Source organism: Ursus arctos, unplaced genomic scaffold (genome assembly GCF_023065955.2).
Source record: "Ursus arctos isolate Adak ecotype North America unplaced genomic scaffold, UrsArc2.0 scaffold_22, whole genome shotgun sequence".
Classification (NCBI taxonomy): Eukaryota; Metazoa; Chordata; class Mammalia; order Carnivora; family Ursidae; genus Ursus; species Ursus arctos.
Window position 1 is genome coordinate 14107684 of NW_026622897.1, and position 18036 is coordinate 14125719.

The following is an 18036-nucleotide window of genomic DNA, read 5'->3' on the forward strand; positions in this document are numbered from 1 at the left end:
AGTTGGTGTTATTGGAGAAATAGTCCAGAATTTAGCAGAGCACGTGAGACGTCTTCTCTCTCCAGCCTTGTTTTCTACCACTTCTTTGTGTACTTCAAAGTCCATTCTCTCTCACCCTTGTGCCTTCACCCGTTTCTTCCCTCTGCCCAGAATGTTCTTTTACCCTTGCTTACCTGGTGAGCTCTACCTTGTCCTGTAGGGTTCAGCTTGGAAAGTCTTCCCTGACCTTCTGAGACAGATAAGCGCTCCCATTCCCTCTTTTCTGCTCCTTTTAGAATCTTAAATGCTTTTCTTAGAGCTTAAATTTTGTTTTTATAAATGTCTGTTTACTTTTACGTCTTACTCAACAGGGAACTTCCTAGAAAGGCTTGCATTTTATTTTCTTATTCCTCTTTGTATCCCAGCATATAGGTGCTCATTAGCTGTAAAGGACTAGTGAATGTTTTCTAGGAAGTAAGTCCTAGAGGAATTTGAAGGGAAGATCCGTGGGTGTCACTTAGTTTTGTCAAAACCAGGAAGAATGGTAGAATAGAAGATTCCGTTGAAGGAGATAATAGAATTTGTTTGGGAAAAGAGGAATGAGAAAGGCTTTCTAAAAAGTTAGCAAAGTTAGACAGGATTGCACGTGATGGGTTTAGAGCGTTCTCAGATAGGAGAGGACGTCAAAATCCCAGTGGGGTAGTAGAGAGAAAATTGCAAAAGTGGGTTGGGCACTGGTTTTGGAAGGGCCTTCAGTGCCAAACCATGAGGCCTTTGAAAATCTGGGGAAGTGGAATAAAAGCAGAATTTCAAGAAGCTTAATGTGGTAGCTCCCGTTAAGGTGGACTGAATTGGAGATATGAGGTGGCAAGAGGTCACTAATGAGGGCATAGCTACAGTAGAGATGTCAGGTAATAAAGCCCATTCCCAGCAGGGAAAGGGAGGAAAGAACAGACACTCCTCAGGACTGCTTGGATATGGACAGTAGAGTGAGAAGTCCAGCGTGACTCTGAAGATTCAGGCCTGGGTCACTAAACAAAGATACGTAAGGAGAACAAAAAGACTATGTTGAGTGTATGAGTTCCACGTACAGCACACTGAGAGTGAAGGGATTGTAAAGGTTTCTAATCACACCTCCTTAGTTTTAAGGAACAGAGGTTAAGGTCTCCCCACAGTCCAGGTTAAATCGTTAATGCTAGTATTGTTTCATTAGGGCCAGAGTAGAAGTGATATCCAGCACTCAGATTTGGGACCCAGACTACCATCAAGGGATGTGAATGTTCTGGGGACTCAGGGGTCGTTTTCAGAAGCTGTGAGCCTCCTGTCTGCCTGTTGGATAATGCATCTTCTCAGCCGCTTTCTTACGCAAGGAACTTGTTGAAACTAAGAAAACAACAAAAAGCCATTTTAGCGGGTGTTTTCACCCTGTAGGGAGTCTAAGCTCACTGCTTTTGCTTGCCACTGGTGTCAGAGATATCTGATGGACTATTTTATTTACTCACAGATGCCTGGAAGTCACTGACAGATAAAGTCCAGGAAGCTCGGTCAAATGCCCGTCTAAAGCAGCTCTCGTTTGCAGGTAACGGCCACAGAGGTCATTTTACTCCTGTCTCAGAGTATTCTGGTAACTTGTTGGTCTAAAGCTATAGAGTTGATTCTACAAAAGCATCAACCTTTTTTTTTTTTAATAATTTTTCACAACTTTATTGAGTTATAATTCTTATGCTATATAGTTAGTTGACCCATATAAAACATACAGTTTAGTGGTTTTTAGTCTATTGACAGAGAAGTGCAACCATCACTACTGTATAATTCCAGAACATTTTCATCATCCCTGCAAGAAACCCCAGACTCATTAGCAGTCATTCCTTAGCCCCAGAGCCTGGCCACCATTAAACTACTTTGTGTCTCTAGGGATTTGTATGGACTCATACAATGTATGGCCTTTTGTGACTGGATTCTTTAGCATAATGCTTTCACGCTTCCTATCTGCTGCAATATTGCATTGGGACTTTATTCTTTCTTTTTTCCTAAACAGATGAATTTTTTATTGAGGTAAAATAACATAAAATTGACCATCTTGGGGCACCTGGGGGACTCAGTCAGTTAAGCATCTGCCTTCAGCTCAGGTCATGATCCCAGGATCCTGGGATCGAGCCCCGTGTTGGGCTCCCTGCCCCGTGGGGAGCCTGCTTCTCCCTCTCCCTCTGCCTGCTGCTCCCCCTGCTTGTGCACTCTCTCTCTCTGTCAAATAAATAAAATCTTAAAAAAAAAAAAAAATTAGGGGTGCCTGGGTGACTCAGTCGTTAAGTGTCTGCCTTCAGCTCAGGGCGTGATCCCAGCGTTCTGGGATCGAGACCCACATCAGGGTCCTCTGTTGGGAGCCTGCTTCTTCCTCTCCCACTCCCCCTGCTTGTCTCTTTCTCACTGGCTGACTCTCTCACTAGCTATCTCTGTGTCAAATAAATAAATAAAATCTTAAAAAAAAAATTAACCATTTTAACCATTTTTAAGCGTACAGTTCAGTGGTGATAAATGCATTCACATTGCTCTGCAGCCATCCATCCATCCATCCCATAACTCTTGTTTTCTCTTGGAAAACTGAAGCTCCCCATTCCCCATTCTCTCCAGCCCCTGGCTACTACTATTATTCTTTCTGTCGTTATGATTTTGATTACCTTTGGTACCTCATGTAAGTGGACTAACAGAAGTGGACTGGCTCATCTCACTTAGCATAATGTCCCCAAGGTTTATCCATTTTGTAGCATATTGCAAAATTTCCTTCCTTTTTAAGGCTGAATAATATCCCATTGTATTTATATGCCGCAGTTTGCTTATTGATGGATTCATCAATGGGTACTTGGGTTGCTTCCACATTTTAGCTATTGTGAATATTCTGCTTTGTGAATATGAGTATACAGATATCTCTTCAAGACCCTGCTTTCCAGTTCTCAGGGGCAGATACCCAGAAGTGGAATTGCTGAATCATGTAGCAATTCCCTTTTTTTTTTTTTTTTTTTTAAGATTTTATTTATTTATTTGACAGAGACAGCCAGTGCGAGAGGGAACACAACCAGGGGGAGTGGGAGAGGAAGAAGCAGGCTCCTAGCAGAAGAGCCTGATGTGGGGCTCGATCCCAGAACACCGGGATCACGCCCTGAGCCGAAGGCAGACGCTTAACGACTGCGCCACCCAGGCGCCCCTCCCTTTTTTTTTTTTTTTTAATAGTAATTCCGTTTTTAATATTTTAAGGAACTGCCGTACTGATTTCCACGGTGGCTGCACCATTTTACATCCCCGCCAGCAGTGCCCAAGGGTTCCAGTTTCTAGAGATCCCGTGTTTTTTTGATAGAAGCCATAAAACGGGTGTGAGATAGTATTTCATTACAGTTTTAATTTACATTTCTCTAATGATTCGTGATGCTGAGCGTTTTTCCAAGTGCTTACTGGTCATTCATAGATCATTTCTGGAAAAATATCTATTCAAGGTCTTTGCCCGTTTCTTAATCAGGCTTTGTTGTTGTTGTTAAACAGTTGAGTTTTAGAAGTTCTCTCTATATGTTCTGGATATTAATCAGAGAGATGATTTGCAAATATTTCCCCCATTCTGTGGGCTGCCTTTTAACTTTGGATAGTGTATTTAGGGAACAAGAAAGTACAATTTGGTTTTTGGTTTTTAAAAAAATATATTTATTTATTTTAGAGAGAGAGAGAGAGAGAGAGAGCACACAAGAGAGGGGAGGGGGGAGGGAGAGAGAATCTCTCGCAGACTCCACGCTGAGAATGGAGCCAGATGTGGGGCTCAATCACATGACCCTGAGATCATGACCTGAGCCAACATCAAGAGTTGGATGCTTAACCGACTGAGCCACCCAGGCACCCCAGGAAAGGATAGTTAGTACATGGCCTCTCCCAGTAGTCACTTTGAACTGATTACTGATAACATGTGTAAAACCCTGCTCCTGGAGTAAGCCAGTGTTCTGAACTCTGTGTTCTCAGCCTCAAACTGAGTAGCCAGCCCTTTGTTTTTGGCAACAGGACAGAAACTCCTTTGATTTATCCATGCCCTTTACCGCTACATGGAATGGTGGTAAGAAATCATGAGCTCTGGAGGCAGAAAAAACAGTACAAGCTACATTTCTGCCCTTTTGCGATCAATATTACATTGAGTGCAAGCTAATTGACTTCTCTGAGTCTCAATCTCCTTATCTAAAAAGGAATATAAATATGACCTTCAAAATGTGTGGTGATAATTAATTAAATAATGAACCTGTTGTGTCATCTATACTCAAAATAAAGTATTTTTTTAAAAAAATGAACCTAACAGGGGCGCCTGGGTGTCTCAGTTGGTTAAGCGTCTACCTTCTACTTGGGTCGTGATCCTGGGGTCCTGGGATCGAGCCCCACATCGGGCTCCCGCTTGACGGGGAGTCTCTCGTCCCTCTGCCACTCCTCTGCCTGTGTGTGTGTGCTTGCTCTCTCTCTTCAAATGAATAAAATCTTTGGGGGAAAAAAGTATTTTAAAATTAATCAGTCAGGGGCGCCTGGGTGGCACAGTCATTAAGCGTCTGCCTTCGGCTCAGGGCGTGATCCCAGCGTTCTGGGATCGAGCCCCACATCAGGCTCCTCTGCTAGGAGCCTGCTTCTTCCTCTCCCACTCCCCCTGCTTGTGTTCCCTCTCTCGCTGGCTGCCTCTCTCTCTGTCAAATAAATAAATAAAATCTTTAAAAAAAATTAATCAGTTAATTGATTAATGAACCTGACAATATTGGCTATTTATTTATATGCATGTAGATAAATATGGTTATTTATATGTACATAAGTAATGTTATTTATATATCTTAATTTACCTAACATGCCAAACTGACGTTTATCCTGACCGGAAGGATTTGAAACAGAATTCTGAGAAATCATCGAATACTAGCTTTCTGGCAGAGGGGATGGTGATAGTGTCTTTTGATGGACAAAATTTTTTAATTGCCATGAAGTCCAGTCTATTTTTTCCTTTGTTACTTGTGCCTTTGCTGTCATATTCAGGAAGTCATTGCCAAATCCAGTGTCATGAGGGTTTTGTCCCATGTTTTCTTCTAAGAGTTCTGTAGCTTTGGGTCTTTTACACTAGCGTCTTGATCCATTCTGAGTTAATTTTCATATATGGTGTGAGGTAAGGGTCAACTTCATTCTTTTGCATGTGGATATCTGGTTTTCCTTTTTTTTTTTTAAAGATTTTATTTATTTATTCGACAGAGATAGAGACAGCCAGAGAGAGAGGGAACACAAGCAGGGGGAGTGGGAGAGGAAGAAGCAGGCTCACAGCGGAGGAGCCCGATGTGGGGCTCGATCCCATAACGCTGGGATCACTCCCTGAGCCGAAGGCAGACGCTTAACCGCTCTGCCACCCAGGCGCCCCTGATATCTGGTTTTCCTAGCACTGTTTGTTGAAAAGACTCTTTTCCGCCAGTAAATTATCTTGGCACCGTAGTTAAAAATCATGCACCCAGGGGTGCCTAGTGGGCTTAGTCTGTGGAGTATGTGACTCTTGATCTTGGGGTTGTGAGTTCGAGCCCCATGTTGGATGTAGAGATTACTTTAAAATAAAATCTTAAAAAAAATCATGTGACCAAATATGCAAGGATTTGTTACTAGACTCAGTTCTATTCCTCTGTCTTCATGCCAGTACCACACTGTTTTGATTAATTACTGTAGATTTGTGGTAAGCTTTGAAATCGGGCAGTTTGAATCCTCCAGTTTTGTTCTTAGGATTGTTTTGGCTATTCAAGATCCCTTCAGATTCCATATGAATTTTTTTTTAAGGTTTATTTATTGAGAGAGAGAGCATGAGTGGGAGGAGTGGCAGAGAGAATCTTAAGCAGACTCGCTGCTGGGTGCAGAGCCTGAGGCAGGGCTCAGTCAACAACCCTGAGATCAGGACCTGAGCTAAAACCAAGAGTTGGACACTCAACCGACTGAGCCAGGCCTGCCCTCCTGTTGTATCTTCTTTTTAAAGTTGAAATAGAAAAAGTAAAGTTGAAATAGTTTCTCATTGTCATTAGATTTCAAATTAAATTTAGGCAGTTTAAAACCATATCATTGATACAGTTGTTTCGAGCAAACATTAAAGATTTTAATTACTTTAATGTAGAAACCTCCCACTGACTGTTTTTTCCATATCTGTTTATCTCTCTAACCTTTGATTGGTCCTGGGAAGGGAAACAATGAGTACTTAGAGGAATTTAACTTTATACGGTTTGTTTTTGTTTTTATTTTAAGAAATAAGGGAGGGAAGATATTTGAAGTATGTAATAGAAAATATTAACATTGGAATGCCTGGGTGGCTCAGTCAGCTAAGCGTCTGCCTTTGGCTCAGGTCATGATCCTGGGGTCTGGGGATCAAGTCCCACATCAGGCTCCTTGCTCAGTGGGAAGCCTGCTTCTCCCCCTGCCTGCCGTTCCCCCTGCTTGTGCTCTCTCTCTCTGACAAATAAATAAATAAAATCTTAGAAAGAAAGAAAGAAAGAAAGAAAGAAAGAAAGAAAGAAAGAAAGAAAGAAAGAAAGAGAAAGAGAGAGAGAAAGAAAGGAAGGATTTGTCTTAGAAAGAAAGAAAATATTAACATTTTAAGTGGCAGGTACATGTGTAGTTGTTGTAATAGTCTTTGTATTTTTCTGTATTTTAAATTCCTCAGAGTTTGTTTTTAGTTTTGTTTTTGATATTTATTTATTTATTTATTTATTTATTTATTTATTTGAGAGGAAGGAGGGTGTGCGGAGGGAGAGAGAGAATCCTAAGCAGGCTCCATGCCCAACACGGAGGCTGACTCGGGGCTCAGTCTCACAACCCTGAGATTGTGACCTGAGCCACCCAGGTGCCCCACTCATAATTTTTAGAATGCATATTAAAACATGATTAACTGTTTTATTCATAGATTTATTAGCAAAGCTTTTATTAACGATTCAGAATTTGGAGATAATTTAGATACAGATGGAAGACACAGGTTCTCCCTTACATTAATGGCAGATACATAAATTACTAATACACGTATTTGGAGGAGTAGTTAAGCAATAGCTATGAAAATTTTCAAGTCATGTACCCTTCCATCCAACAATTGCACTTCTAGGAACTTATCCTATAGGTATATCAGTCAAGTCATAAAAAAATGTATGAGGGTGTTCACTCCAACATGTGTTAGCAAAAAACTGGAAGCAACCCAAATACTCCTCAACAGGGGAATTTAGAAAGAGGTCCAAAGTAAATTAATTGCAAAGGGTCGGTTGTAACAGTATATATCTGGTGTGATCGTGGTTCTCTTCAGATACTCTTATATATACATTCACCAAACAATGTATCTAAATATAGAGGATGGTTGTCTCAGAGGCGAGAAGCCTGGGGCGTTAGTATAGGCAGCTTTTACTTTCTATACTATTTCACTTTATTTCCATGAGTTGATACTATTATAAATTTTTTAAAGGTTAATTCAGAGACGCCTGGGTGGCTCCATTGGTTAAGTGTCTGCCTTCGGCTCGGGTCCCGCATCGGGCTCCCTGTGCGGCGGGGAGCCTGCTTCTCCCTCTGCCTCTGCCTGCCGCTCCCCCTGCTTATGCTCTCTCTCCCTCTCTGACAAATAAATAAAACCTTTATTAAAAAAAAGAGTTAATTCAAATATATTTATAATGTTTTTTTTTTAAGATTTTATGTATTTATTTGACAGTGAGAGAGCACAGACAGAGGGAGCAGCAGAGGGGTATGCCCAAAGCTAATATAACACTGTATGTTGAAAGAAAAAAAGAAAGGGGAGAGAAAAGTTAAGATTCTCTTGGGTTCTCAGCCTCTGCCCCTCACTCTGCCCCCGTGCTGGGCTTGTGCAGCTCTCGACACGCCAGCTCTCGCACTGCACTCCTGTGATTCTTTCAGCACTCCTACCATCCCCCAGAGCTCAGGTCAAAGAAGTCCAGTAAATCTTGACTTCCTTCCGTTCCCTCGTCATTCACATCCAGTTGGTCGCCACTATTGATTCTCCCCTCAGAAGTATGAGTCATATTCTTCTCTCCGTTTCCTTCTTCAGAAATAGCCTCTATCATTGTCTTACAATAATATCAAAAAGCCGTCTAACTGGTCCCTGAGTCTCCCATCTCCTTCTGCTAGTGAATCCTCCGTGTCACCAGAAGTACCTCAAAAGCGTCTTATTGTTGCCTACCAATTATAGAATAAAATCTTCAACCCTTAAATGTTCGTTACTAAACAACACTGTTGAACCCCTGTAGTGTGCCCGGCAGCATGGTGGCCACTTAGGATGGAAGCCAAGTAGAATGGGCTTCGGCGAGTAGAAGCAGACTCAGGCCTGCGCTCCAAGGTCCAGTGCATCAGCCCCTTCACAACAGGTCCCCGCCCCACAGCTTTATATTCTGGTGGCAGAGATAAGTGTTCCAAAGGATGAAATCGATTGACACAAAGGTGGGGCATTAGTGGCAGGGCGCCTCCTCCAGATGGAGTGGTCAGGAAAGGAGTCTGTTGAAGAGGTGACAGTAAAGGTGAGACCTGAGTGATGACAAGAGGGAGCCAGTCCTTCAACAATTAGAGTAAAAGTCCTCCATGCCGAAGAAACAGCCGATGAAAAAGCCCTAAAGTGGGAATACCTTTGGTGGGTTTATCGTCTGTCTCTTCCCTGAATAAAAGCTGCATCCATTCAGGTGCCTTGCCTGTCTTGTTCACCTCTGTATTCCCAGGCTCTGTCTGGCACAGCGGAGAGATGGAAAGAAGGTGTGGGGTATAGTAGGTGCTCAGTACATGTTGAATGAGTAAATGTACCCTCTACAACAGAGATCGCTCCCTCTTGAGAGCTCCCACAGTACTCTGTGCCGTACCTTTGTTTGGATACATGCACAGTGTGTCATGGTTTGTGTGCCTGTCTGCCTCCCTCTGCCAAGAGCTCCTCGAGATGGGGGCCATGTGTAATTCATGTATGTTTTCCCATTATTGACACGGTACCTAATCTCGATATAAGCCCTCCAGTGCAAGTAGAGTTGATCACTCAGCTAAACATAAAAATGAACTTTTTGGGGGCGCCTGGGTGGCACAGTGGTTAAGCGTCTGCCTTCGGCTCAGGGCGTGATCCCGGCGTTATGGGATCGAGCCCCACATCAGGCTCCTCCGCTATGAGCCTGCTTCTTCCTCTCCCACTCCCCCTGCTTGTGTTCCCTCTCTCGCTGGCTGTCTCTATCTCTGTCAAATAAATAAATCTTTAAAAAAAAAAAATGAACTTTTTGTAAAAATAAGTATTTTTTTTTTAGATTTTATTCATTTATTTGAGAGAGAGCACGTACAAGCAGGGGGAGGGGCAGAGGGAGAGAGAGAAGCAGATTCCTGTTGAGCAGGGACCCCGATGCAGGACTCGATCCCAGGACCCTGGGATCATGACCTGAGCCAAAGGTAGATGCTTAACTGACTGAACCAGCCAGGTGCCCCACACATTGCTGTTTCTAGTGTCAAAGTGCGGTGGCAGTTGTCGCGGTGCCCCATCCCTTTAATGAAAGAAGCTGGTCATTTCAGAAAGCCTTTCACCATCGGTGCCAGCAACTTACATAAATTGATTTTTATAAAGTAAAAAGAAATCAGAAATGCTCATTAATGGCTTGAGATTGAGTAAAACAAAGCATCTTTCGAGTGTATCATTCCATACATTCACTATAACAACACAAAAGAAAGTTCTGTGTTAGGGTGTTATTACTAACGATTCTTTAAATTTTAGTGAGGTACCTGTGTGAGTATGAAGTTACAGAGTCCAGATACCCCATCACCCTATAAACAAAATGGGATCATGGTTGGAGCCCCACAGCCCAAGGCTCAAACCTTGTCACACCAGTTGTGTGACCTTGGGTGTGGTATTTAAATTCTCTGAGCCTAGCTTGACCGACCTGAAAATGAAGCTGGTAATTCCTGCCTCATGTGGGCATTAGGACCATGAGATGAACTAATACGTATAGCCTATCTGTGTACATACAGAACGTAGAAAATAGCTTGGTGGCGTGACTTGTTTGGTTTTTTTTCAATCCACCATGAACATTTTCCAGATTGATAGACCTGTGTCTGCATCATCTTAATGGTTCGCTAATGCTAATTCTTGGCTAGTCTTTAATGCGGTTCACCCATGAGCAGCCTCTGGCAGAATTCTCTCGCTCAGACGTTTCTTTAGTACCAGGCAGTTTCCTGTTGGCTATACCCTTGCTACCCTGGTGCCTTCTGCCCGACAGGTGTTAACGGTTTGAGGATGCTGGGGATTCTTCACGATGCAGTCGTGTTCCTGATTGAGCAGCTCTCTGGTGCCAAGCACTGTAGGAATTACAAATTCCGTTTCCACAAACCAGAGGAGGCCAACGAACCCCCCCTGAATCCTCATGGCTCAGCCAGGGCTGAAGTTCACCTGAGGCAAGTTCCATTCTCTTTCCTAAGCAGCTTTGGGTCCCAGTTTTATTATCTAATGATACAGTCATTTTCCCCACCGTCACCTTTGAGATTTCCAGTGTCAAAGCTGTCCTTCGCTGATTCTGTTCAAAGCGTTTCTATTAAAGCATGTTTTCATCTTTTGGCTCCAGGAAATCAGCATTTGACATGTTTAACTTCCTGGCTTCCAAGCACCGGCAGCCTCCTGAATACAACCCCAACGATGAGGAAGAGGAGGAAGTGCAGCTGAAGTCAGCTCGGTAAGTCTTGAGTGGAGGGGGTCGTTAGGAACACTCTTTGCTCCCCTCTCCTCTGGCTGTTCAGGGCACTGTGTGGTTTTGCTTGGATCAGAATTTCCCGGATCACATTTTAGAAGACCGAACTGTAGTTTGTATTCAAGTAGCAGTAGCCGGCTGGCAGAGGAGAGGAGAAATTCAGATAACTATAAGATGCATATTATATTTTCTTTAACCAAAGTCAACTCTGTCAGCTTTGGCCGTACCACTACCACCATAGTTACCATGGTCAGAAAGGACTGTGTGTAGCTATTATTGGCCTCATTTTACAAGACACTTGTTATTATGCTTGGCATTGAACAAAGGGAATAATGTGGTCATACTCTCTAGAAACCTTTGATCCAAGACTCAAAACTGATTATTTCCTGAAGAGAATTCATTAATAATATGCCTTGTCTCTTTAGGAGGGCAACTAGTATGGATCTGCCAATGCCCATGCGTTTCCGGCACTTAAAAAAGACTTCTAAGGAGGCAGTTGGTGTCTACAGGTATGGCTAAAATTGCAGAAGGAATTGCAGAAAACTTATCGTTTTCCAAAATTAAAGTGGCCCAAATGCTGGAGTGACCTCTCTCAGTAAGTGAGGTTTTTCTAGCTCCTTTAATGGAACCTGATGTTCTGGGATCCTGCCCCTCCTTGGGTCGAACAAGGAGTTTAACGTAGTAAACGTTAAAATATTGCTACTTCTGGTGGGATCCCGAATGGAGAAATCTTTCATTTTTGGCCATTTGTTAGAATAAATAATATACTCGAATCAAGTGGGTCCAGATTTTTTTCTTCTTTCCAGGGGAAAAGGTCCTTCCTGGGGACCTGACAGAGCGGTTTGATTCATTGATTTGTGTATTCACACAGTGAGCCTGATGTGCGAAATTGGTGACCAAGCTCCTTTCCGTCTTTATGTCCCAGGTCTCCCATCCACGGCCGGGGTCTTTTCTGTAAGAGAAACATTGATGCAGGAGAGATGGTGATTGAGTATGCTGGTAACGTGATCCGCTCCATCCAGACCGACAAGCGAGAGAAGTATTACGACAGCAAGGTGAGTCCCTCGCTTTCACTGTCCCGGTTCTGGCGTTGTTTGCAGAAAGGGGCCAGCAACTGAAAATAGGATTCCTACAGCCCAAAAGAAATAGTATATTTTATAATTCAGACATACTTTTTTTTTTTTAAAAAAAAACAACCTTTTCTGGGTTGTTTTTCAAGGGGATCTTCTACCTTTTTTTTTTTTTTTTTAAAGATTTTATTTATTTATTTGACAGAGAGAGAGACAGCCAGCCAGAGAGGGAACACAAGCAGGGGGAGTGGGAGAGGAAGAAGCAGGCTCCCAGCAGAGGTGCCTGATGTGGGGCTCGATCTCATAACGCTGGGATCACTCCCTGAGCCGAAGGCAGATGCTTAATGACTGAGCCACCCAGGCGCCCCCAGACATACTTTTTTTTTTAAAACATTCTGACATCTTTACAATGTGTGGTGGACTCAGGAGAAGCTCAGAACCCACCCTAAGGTTTAGTATACAACGATACTCTTCGAAAGGTTTGTGTGAGTGGATCCGAGGCTCAAAAGCACCGATGTTTTAGGTTTCTCTTTCCTGTGGAGGCACTGAGAAACCTCTGGTCTAGTAGCTGTAATGTAGGAATTTGCGATGGAAGCATCTTGAAAGATGGGAGAAATCTGCCCGTTTTACTGGAAGAAACTTTTTTCACCCGCAGCTGGAAGCCACCTCAGGACAAGGCTGGGACATGTTCTCCAGCCCGAGCGGTGCTGAGTGATAAGGTGTCCCTTCCTCTCTCCCTCGCGTGTAGGGCATCGGCTGCTACATGTTCCGAATTGATGACTCGGAGGTCGTGGACGCCACCATGCATGGAAACGCCGCACGCTTCATCAACCACTCGTGTGAGCCCAACTGCTACTCCCGGGTCATCAATATCGACGGGCAGAAGCACATCGTCATCTTTGCCATGCGCAAGATCTACCGCGGGGAGGAGCTCACGTATGACTACAAGTTCCCCATCGAGGACGCCAGCAACAAGCTGCCCTGCAACTGCGGCGCCAAGAAGTGCCGGAAGTTCCTGAACTAACGCTGCTCCTCCCCCCGTTGTCGGAGCGCGAGGACCCGGGGCCATCCAAAGCCGTGCCGAAGGCCTTTGCCAGCCGCTGCGCGTTCCAGGATTGAGTGGGCACCGTCGAGGGGCCTCCATGATGGCTGGGCTCCCTTACGTCCCAGATTCACATGATACATGTGATCCTAGTCCTGGAGAGAGAGGAGGTCTCGAAGAAAAGATCCGCGACCGGCTTTCTACTGGGGCCCCTCTGATTGTATGCCGTGAAAGAGTGGGACATGGGGTCGCTAGCAGACTTGCCTGGAAAGAGCCTCTGGAGGGTTAGTTGTGTTGCGAGATTGGGCCTGAGCGTCTCCTCAGAGAGAAGTTGCCATCCTCACCTTGGCCCTTTCCCAAGCACTACAAGCGAGGGGTCAGCCAGGGCCCCCGATGTAGAGTTGGTTGGATACCTGATAGTTTGCCAGCCGGGCCCAGCCTGTAGCCGTCTGTTGAACAAACAGAGAAGGTCTGGTGGTTTTCCCTACTCTCCTCCCACTTGAGAGTTCACTTCTGGTTGGGAGACAGGATTCTTAGCACCTTTGGTGTCAAAAGGCTGTCTTGGGGTTGTGCCAATGAATCACCAAACATGGAGCCTGTGGGCTTTAAGTGGGAGTGTTAGCCCCGTGAGCCTTATCTCAGCCAATTACCTTTCTTGACAATAGGAGCGGTGTCCCTCTCATTTCTCCCCTCCTCCCTCCACTTTCTTCGTTCTCCCGTTTCATCCCACTGCTTTCCCGTTCTTTCTGGGTGGTAGAGGGGAGTGACTCCCTGCTCAAGGACACTCCCTGTCGGGCATCGTATATGCCTACAAAACGACCCCTGAGCCTGTAAGCACGCCCAGTGGGGAAGTGGACAGGAGCCATTGGCCATAACCAGACGGAATTTGGAGTTTTCATAAAGCTCCACGGAGAGTTTTAAAGAAATATATGTAGCATGATTTTTCAGAAGAGGAGAAAGATTATTTAAATAGGATCTGAATCATGCAACAACCAGAGTATCACAACCAGGATGACCCTGGGCCCCATTCCTAGGGCATGGTAATTTTATTTTCCCCTTGTTAAGACATAGGAAGACTTCATTTTTAAATGGTCGGTGTCCAGTTGAAGGCAGAACACTAATCAGATTTGAAGGCCCAAAACTTGGGGACTAGACCACCTTGTATCGAGGGACCTCTGCCACCTGTGCAAAACCCACAGGTTAAGTAGATTAAATGACACTACTGCCCTGATTACTCCTTAGGATGTGGTCAAAACAGCATCAAATGTTTCTTCTCTTCCTTTCCCCAAGACGGTGTCCTGAACCTGTTAAATTAAGTCATTGGATTTTACTCTGTTCTGTTTACAGTTTGCTATTTAAGGTTTTATAAATGTAAATATATTTTGTATATTTTTCTATGAGAAGCACTTCATAGGGAGAAGCACTTATGACAAGGCTATTTTTTAAACCGCGGTATTATCCTAATTTAAAAGAAGATCGGTTTTTAATAATTTTTTATTTTCATAGGATGAAGTTAGAGAAAAATATTCAGCTGTACACACAAAGTCTGGTTTTTCCTGCCCAACTTCCCCCTGGAAGGTGTACTTTTGTTGTTTAATGTGTAGCTTGTTTGTGCCCTGTTGACATACACGTGTCCTGGGTTTGCTCTTTGACAATAAATGGACAAGGAAGGTCACCCTACTCCATTGGGCCACTCCCCTCCTTCCCGTGTGGAAGCTCCTCAGAAGGCTGTGGTAGTACCCGACACGGCAGTGCCCCCTCTCCTTCCCCGCACGCTCTCTCCCTTCGGGGACCAGCTCGGAGTGGTGAGAGGGGTCACCTCCATTTCCCTCATCCTGCCCTACTTCCGAGATAGCAACCAAGTTGAATGGCACCCTGACATTTTCCTCACCATCTGCCTCATCGGTCACCTCATCCCCTTTCCTCTGCCCCCCAAGTCCTCATACCTGCGAAGAACCCACGGACCCCCGTGCCCTCGTGTGGGGCAGCCCGTTGAAACCGAAGCACAGTCTGACCACTCATGCTAGCGCAGGTCCTCCTCTGCCTCCTCGGCCACTGGGTTTCAGAGCAGTGCAGTCCGGTAGAGGGCAGGGCGCCCTTCTCTCCCGCAAGAAGCCCATTCCTATGGAAGTCTAGCAAAGCAATACGACTCAGCCCTGCGCTCTCTGCCCCAGGACTCATGGCTCTGCTGTGCCTTCCACCCTGGGCTTCCTGTTCTTCCGTGACCTTAAGAACTGTGTCTGGTGGCTTTGCTGGAACATTGTCACTGTTTTCGCTGTCATGCAGGGAGCCCAGCACTGTGGCCAGGATGGCAGAGACTTCCTTGTCATCGTGGAGAAGTGCCAGCAGGGGACTGGGGAAAAACACTCTACCCAGACCTCGCCTCCCTTCCTCCTTTGCCCGTGAACAAGATACAGTGGCCCTAGGGCTCCACTAGTGTCTGCTCTCCTTTATTGCACTGTGTGGGGGTTTTTTGTAAATCCTTTATTCCCTTTTTTTTTTTTTTAAAGAAAAAAAAACCTTAAGCTGCATTTGTTACTGAAATGATTAATGCACTGATGGGTCATGAATTCACCTTGAGAAAGACCCAAAGGCCAGTCAGGGGGTGGGGGAAACTCAGCTAAATAGACCTAGTTACTGCCCTGCTAGGCCATGCTGTACTGTGAGCCCCCTCCTCATTCTCTTTCTACCAATCCCGAACCCCGAGGCCAGGGGAGGGACTCACATCTCTCCTCCTCTTGCCAGCTGCAGACGGTTTGCCTTGCCTTTCCACTCCCTAACTGTCAACCATAGAAGTGAGGAGTTCCTCTTCTAGCTCAGCCTTGAGTCCATTGCCAAAATTCAGCATACCTGCCAGCAACTTGGGGAATAAGCTAAGGTTTCCCTACAAGAGGGAGAGAAGGCAAAACAAACAAAAACAAACCGGCATATCTGTCTCCAAAACACCTGAGTTTGTTTTGAAAGTGACCAAGGGAATCTCCGCACAAAAGTGCAGACCGAGGAACTGTGGTGGGTCACTCCCAGGAATCCCCCAAGGGGCATCCCGAATCCCTAAGGAGTCACAGCTGCGAGCCCGGTCAGTTCTCAGTGAGAGAGCCAGCTCACGTAGAGCTTTGCTGCTAGAGCCTGTTGTGGCTGCACTTCCTGGTGGCCAGTGACAACTGTGTAACCGGAACAGCTGCATGGCGCTGACCCTACGGCCGGAACTTGGTCCCTTGGCTCCCTCTGTTACCGTCCACCACCTCCAGCACAGCGCCTCCGGTTTTTAGTCCAATCACCAGAAATAAGGGGGAAGCCCTGGCAGCTATAATATATATAAGTTTTCAACCAGACTCCTTTGCCGGGATACAGTCCGCCACCCCGCTTGCCTCTGTCAACCCCCCCGGCCAATGCAGTGAGCACCATGCAGCTCCCTTGATCTAAAATATACAACAACAACATTAAGAAAAAAAAAAAAACAAAAAAACAAAAAAAAAAAATATCTTTTAATGAATGTATCTTTCTAAAGGACTGACGTTCAATCAAATATCTGAAAATACTAAAGGTCAAAACCTTATCAGATGTTAACTTTTAAGTTTGATTTGGGATTTTTTTAACTAGAAATCAAGTTTGGGGGTTTTTTGTTTTTTCTTTTTTCTTTTTAAAGGAAAAGCGGGTCATTGCAAAGGGCTGGGTGTAATTTTATGTTTCATTTCCTTCATTTTAAAGCAATACAAGGTTATTGAGCAGATGGGTTTGTGCCGAATCATGAATACCAGGCAAGTCTCACACTCTGAAAACTTGCAACATTTTTGTTTTGTTTTTCAAATAAATATAAATATGATATATATAGGAACTAATATAGTAATGCACCATGTAACAAAGCCTAGTTCAGTCCATGGCTTTTAATTCTCTTAACACTATAGATAAGGATTGTGTTACAGTTGCTAGTAGTGGCAGGAAAACGTCAGTCTGGCGCTCCTCTGATCCTCCGAAGTTGGGGGGGGACCCAAACCGCAAAGGGACGGTGACGCGGTCCGTTCCCAGGGTCAGAGAGGAACGCAGAAATGGTGTCACCCGGATTTTTTCTGCCCATGAATGTTGCCAGTCAGTACCTGTACTCCTTGTTTCTCTATTTTTGGTTATGAATGTTGGGGTTACCACCTGCATTTAGGGGAAAATTGTGTTCTGTGCTTTCCTGGTATCTTGTTCCGAGGTACTCTAGTTCTGTCTTTCAACCAAGAAAATAGACTTGTGGTGTTTCTTTTATTGAACTTTTAACAGTCTCTTTAGTAAATACAGGTAGTTGAATAATTGTTTCAAAAGCTCAACAGATGACAAGCTTCTTTTCTAGAAATAAGACATTTCTTGACAACTTTATCATGTATAACAGATCTTTTGGTTTTTTTCCTTGTGTTCTTCCAAGCTTCTGGTTAGAGAAAAAGAGAAAAAAAAAAAAAAAAAGGAAAAAAATGTGTCTAAAGTCCATCAGTGTTAACTCCCTGTGACAGGGATGAAGGAAAATACTTTAATAGTTCAAAAAATAATAATGCTGAAAGCTCTCTACGAAAGACTGAATGTAAAAGTAAAAAGTGTACATAGTTGTAAAAAAAAAAGGAGTTTTTAAACATGTTTATTTTCTATGCACTTTTTTTTATTTAAGTGATAGTTTAATTAATAAACATGTCAAGTTTATTGCTGCACACGATCAAGCTTTCTTTTGGCTTTGGGTGGGGTGCAGAAGGGGGGAGGGGGAGCAGCAGCGAGTGGCCTGTGGCCTGATTTCAAAGTACCAGCCACAGTCCTTTCTTTGAAGGTGGAATCATTAAATCACTCTGCCTCGCCTTCTCCAGGCCCCACTTCACACTGACTCTCCAAACTGTTTCTTCCTCCCCGGCTCATCAGTGGTTTGTGTTCAGGACCTAATTAATGCTGGGTATGAGGAAGGGGTCAGGAGGACAAAGAGCTTAACCTCCCGCATATCCCCCATTTTTATCTGTGGGCAGTCAAGAGGCCTTCAACCAATTTCCTGCCAGTCTAGGAATATATTAAAGCAAAAGCATTTCAGGGAGAACCCGAACAGCACCGTCTCTGCTTCACTCCACCTTAAGGCAGAAATCGGATTCATTTACTGCTCCCCCTAAAACTGGGGTGGGGGTGAGAAGGCAGTTGAGAACTATTTGTAAATATTCTGCCAAGCCAGAGTTGCTAACTCCAGGCCAAATGAGGTTGAGTTTACACTACAGCCAAGGAA

The 18036-nt window shown here is 44.4% G+C and overlaps 1 protein-coding gene across 8 annotated transcripts in view; it reads left to right on the forward strand.

The window, feature by feature from the left end:
• Positions 1-17484, forward strand: part of KMT2A (lysine methyltransferase 2A) — a 79732-nt gene extending 62248 nt beyond the window's left edge. For 7 of the 8 annotated variants that reach the window (XM_026505638.4, XM_044386602.3, XM_026505642.4 and 4 more), the window contains 6 exons: positions 1484-1558; positions 10227-10401; positions 10569-10676; positions 11117-11200; positions 11617-11746; positions 12510-17484. In XM_026505638.4, coding sequence (XP_026361423.3) covers positions 1484-1558; positions 10227-10401; positions 10569-10676; positions 11117-11200; positions 11617-11746; positions 12510-12785 — 848 coding nt within the window. In that variant the 3' untranslated portion in view covers positions 12786-17484. Of the gene's footprint in view, positions 1-1483; positions 1559-10226; positions 10402-10568; positions 10677-11116; positions 11201-11616; positions 11747-12416 lie in introns of all 8 variants that reach the window. The other variant, XM_044386604.3, reaches the window with a different exon arrangement.
• The last annotated feature ends 552 nt before the right edge of the window (positions 17485-18036 follow it).